The sequence below is a fragment of the Hipposideros armiger genome, unplaced genomic scaffold (genome assembly GCF_001890085.2).
Source record: "Hipposideros armiger isolate ML-2016 unplaced genomic scaffold, ASM189008v1 scaffold_235, whole genome shotgun sequence".
Classification (NCBI taxonomy): domain Eukaryota; kingdom Metazoa; phylum Chordata; class Mammalia; order Chiroptera; family Hipposideridae; genus Hipposideros; species Hipposideros armiger.
The window spans coordinates 1,169,956-1,174,316 of record NW_017731585.1 but is presented as its reverse complement, the minus strand read 5'-3'; the positions used below and the strand labels follow the sequence as shown (position 1 = coordinate 1,174,316).

The following is a 4,361-nucleotide window of genomic DNA, read 5'->3' as shown; positions in this document are numbered from 1 at the left end:
ATTGTACATTTGAGTGGGCTAGAGAGAAAGTGAAAAGCAAGTGAACTATGTTAAAAAGAATTCTAAACTAAAAATATCCTTTCATGCCTCAATAGAGTAAAGGGAGGGATAAACACATGTAATAAACCAATAAACCCCAAATTAAAAAGAATAAAAGGTGCTGTTAAATGTCTTAGAATAGATACAAATGTTAATTAGATGTGTGATTTTTTTTCTTTTCACATAACAAAATAATCATGTTCCCTCCAACTTTCTCCCTCCTCAAAACATGGACATTAGTTCTTGTAGTGTTCCATCTGATCAAACTGTCCCAATCCTAGAGTGGACTGGAACAAAGAACTAGGCAGGTGTTACTCTTGGAAACTCCTCCATAGCGAGAGAAGCAGTCAGTTAGAAGGCCAGGTCACCAAGCCTGCCCAGCATTAAGAGCAGTCACAGATTCCCTGTTCTGGAATATAGGCTGGGCGGTCTTCTAACCTGGACTGAATGAGTTACCTACCACATGAACCATTCTATGCTTTTCATGCAATGTTTTAAAGAACTATTTCCTTAGTCTTGGGGTTGGGTAACAGGGAAGAAATATGGAGACAGAAAAAAGAAAATATAAGTATGAATGCTTACGAAAGCACAGAATAGGCTGGGAAGGAAAGAAAAGACCTTAATACCAGCCAGACATCTCAGACTTAGAAAGGTGATTTAAATCTTAGTTACTAAGGCAGAGAACTTCGTTAATGATAACTGGCTGCCTTCAGGTACCAAATTCCATTATCTGCTCAATCTCTATACAAACCAAAGGAGTTATAGACATTGGCCAAGCCCTACTTTTTCCCACCAGTACTGATACCAGGAGTTTGGACTGTCTACCAAAACTCCGTATTAATAGGATTTGACCTCCAATAGTTTTTCCTGACAGTTGACTAAACTAGAACTTCTAACAGTAAAATAAGCGCTTTTATGATTAAATTCTACTCTCCATTAACACAGAATCGATATTGGCTTTCACTTTCACTTTTGAAAGATATTATTATTTATGTTTTTTGCCAGTTTTAATGAATGCAATTGTAAGTAAAAGATTTTAAAGAGCCCCTGATAAAGCCTAAACATAATCATCTCCCACAACTCCAATTTTATTTAGATTTTATGTGCTTGCACAGAGACATACTTAAAGAACATATATTTATATATATAAAATATAGATGATAAGGGAGTTTCTGACAAAAGACTGTTAATGAAAATTTATTAACTATATAACCTTTAAATACCAGAGAAATTTCAATATGTACAATCAGCACAAAGTTCCCAGTTCTTAAACTTTGGTTATATGAATATGCCTCAAAGCACCAAGGAATAAACAATCATCCTAATTTAAGAAGAAAAAAAATCCCCCAAAACAACAAAATCCTTCAACTCTCTTGAATCTCTTTTTTTAACACCATTTGGGGAAAAGTCTCTTTTATTCTATTTCCTTCCATCTTGGTCAGTTTCCAAAAACATTATCAATAAAAACTGATCAGGTGAAAAAAGGACAGACAAACCATAACAGATAAAGGAACTATTTTTGGAAAATATTCTGTCTTAAATACAAAACTGTTTTAATCTAGGAGATCTGCATTATGTAACATGTATGACTAAAACCCCAACTCTTAATTTTCAAAATTGAAAAACTCAAACACAACCATAACAAGAGTTGGGAGTGAAAGGCTCATGGGGAGATCTTTAGCAAAACCAGTTAAAGGGACTCTTGGATTTCAACTTCTTCCCTGGCATCCTTGCCATCTGCTAGCTGCAGAGACAATTGGTATAATATACAGGCATCAAAAACCTAACAGGCTGAGCACAAACGTTCATGGGATTTTACAAGAAACCTGAGGGGCAAAAGAAAAAACAATCAAAGAATGAAGACTGAAATAGAAAAAAATGGAAAGAAAATCCATCTAAGCCTACATAAGTCAGGATGGAGGCGGCTTAGGTATACAAACTGACAAATGCATGTGTGTGGAAGGGATTGCATCCTTACGTACAAGTGTGGATTATATACACATTTATATTAAGTCAGTTTATATATTACACCCGACAATTCAAACAGAATTTTCTGCTAAGAGGAGGAAGGCAGTCCTGTTCCCTGCGCTCCTCAGGCCCCGGTCCTCTGTCCTGGCTGGCTGGTGGCCTCTGCACAGGACTCCACGGTATGGTATATGAACGGGTAAAGCTTGATGTCTGGCCCAGGCGTGGAACAGTTTCTGCATTCTTCATTGTAATATCGTAGCAACAGCTTATATACTTCTCCTGGAGAATAAAAGATCAGACCAATTTGCACATTAAGGGATGGAGAAGGATAAAACTACTAAAGAACACTCAATTTTATCTTAATCTAAATAACATAGGCTTAAATGTGACTTCCGAAAATAGAGTAGGAATTTCATATGCTTGAAAGGCTTTCCTGACATAAAGATAAAATTTTTAAAAATACCTTAAAGAAACTACTTATTAGGGCACACATAGTACATCTTCCATGCATCTTTTTGGGAGTTTGTGACAACTCTGACTTTACATTCAGCTTCCACAGTTGCAAGGCTCTCGCGTGCAGCTGAAACACACCAGTTGAGCACGCTGGCACATCTCAGAAATTACGACTCAGTGAGGTCACTTAGGTTTGAACTTACCCTCCCACAGCTTCCCTCTTTTAGTTTTCTATACACAAACATAAAAATGGACATCAATCCAGCTTCTTGGCCTTACTTTAATAAGCTAACATGCTCTTTCAAAACTGTGGATAATGCTTTCCCAGAAAGACTGATTCTACAAATGTTGCCCCCTCTCCCCCCATCACACTTTCATTTTTTCTTATTCACTGTGGTCCATCCAGATTTAGCAGATGTTCCATCTATATACCAGTGTCAAGACTATCTCCTACTCACCAACAGTCAGTTTCCTTTCCCTGAGGAAAGTGTGCATGCTGTAAATGTCTCTCATCAATTCTGAGTCCCCAAAGGTGAAATAAACCACATCTCGCTCAGCTACAGCAGCTGCAAGGATCTGTATTAAGGCTGTAGCAAAGAGAAAAAAACATAACTATATTATGACACTTCCCATCAAGATACCTTTAGTTCTTTCAACCAGCTAAATTATAACTCGTGCACCACAGCTTCATCTTGCATTAAAGATTTATATACACATTATTAGGAATGGCACATAAGGATGGGTATAAATCATCTAGTTGTGTGACTTTTCAGACATGCTGCTGAGAATGTCATTAAGCTACAGAATTCCCACTCAAGCACCTGGGTGAGAAAACAAATAGAGGAAGGTGCATCTAAGGCAGTACAGTCAAGACACTAAGGTGGTATTTTCTTGCTTATATTAATCTAGAACTAAAATTCTTGTTCTTACTTGCTTGATTTAATTATTTTGTCTTATTACATAGTCACTGGTCTTTTGTATTATAGGAGTCTCTGATTTTCCCTGACCAATGTAATTGGGAGGTTCTAATGTTCTCATTAACCCTGTAGCAAGCATTCTCAAAGTGGGTGAAAGCACCCCACCTCCACCCGATCCCTGCAGCAAGCAGTGAATGTTACCACAAACACTGGACAGTAACCTGGTGTGCTGGAATGGCAAAACCATTGAGAATCACTGTCCCTGGGAATCAAAGTTACAAATCATTGAACCTCAAGTATGTTTCCAAAAATTAAGTTCCTTTATAATCTTCATCTCAACAGACAAAATTTATTTTAAATAACAACAACAAAACTGAACATAGGTACAATAAATGGCCTTTTGCTAGTTATATATCTTTTTCTTTCATAAAAGGGGAGGTGGGAATCAAACTAAAATAGGATAAGTTTTGTATAGTTTTGATTTTTGAGAGCATGTTAATAGTCTACATATTCAAAAAACAAAATTAAAACAATAAGAATGGGAATGAGGAGGAACCTATACTTGAAAGCAAACTAAAATAAGCCTAATTTTATTTCAAAAGAATAACATGACCACACTGAAAGTAAAGGAAAATGCAAAGGATTAAAGAACTAATCCAAGTAGCTTATGAACACAATATTTGACTAATATACCCTCAGTCTTAGGCAAGAAGGAAATAATTATAAACAAATCTCCAACTCTTCTTACTAGGTTTGCTTACTACCACAGTGGTATAGGCAAAGCAATCCTGAAAGTATTTTTAAATATATTTCAGGATTGAGCAAATGAGTAAATGTATTGATATTGTTGGGAGCTGAGGTTTTCTCTGTGGAAGACAGAACACACAAACATGGAATGGTAAAAGACAAAAAAATAACTCCAGGAGAATAGACTAAAATGGAAGGCACTGGTGTGTACTCATGACATCTAAAATACATACATTT

At 36.3% G+C, this 4,361-nt stretch overlaps 1 protein-coding gene across 1 annotated transcript in view; it reads right to left on the bottom strand.

The window, feature by feature from the left end:
* Positions 1-1,090: 1,090 nt before the first annotated feature.
* PARG (poly(ADP-ribose) glycohydrolase) overlaps positions 1,091-4,361 on the bottom strand; it is a 145,680-nt gene continuing 142,409 nt past the window's right edge. Inside the window, 3 exon segments of the mRNA XM_019655059.1 lie at positions 1,091-2,154; positions 2,156-2,286; positions 2,919-3,047. Coding sequence (XP_019510604.1) covers positions 2,065-2,154; positions 2,156-2,286; positions 2,919-3,047 — 350 coding nt within the window. The 3' untranslated portion in view covers positions 1,091-2,064.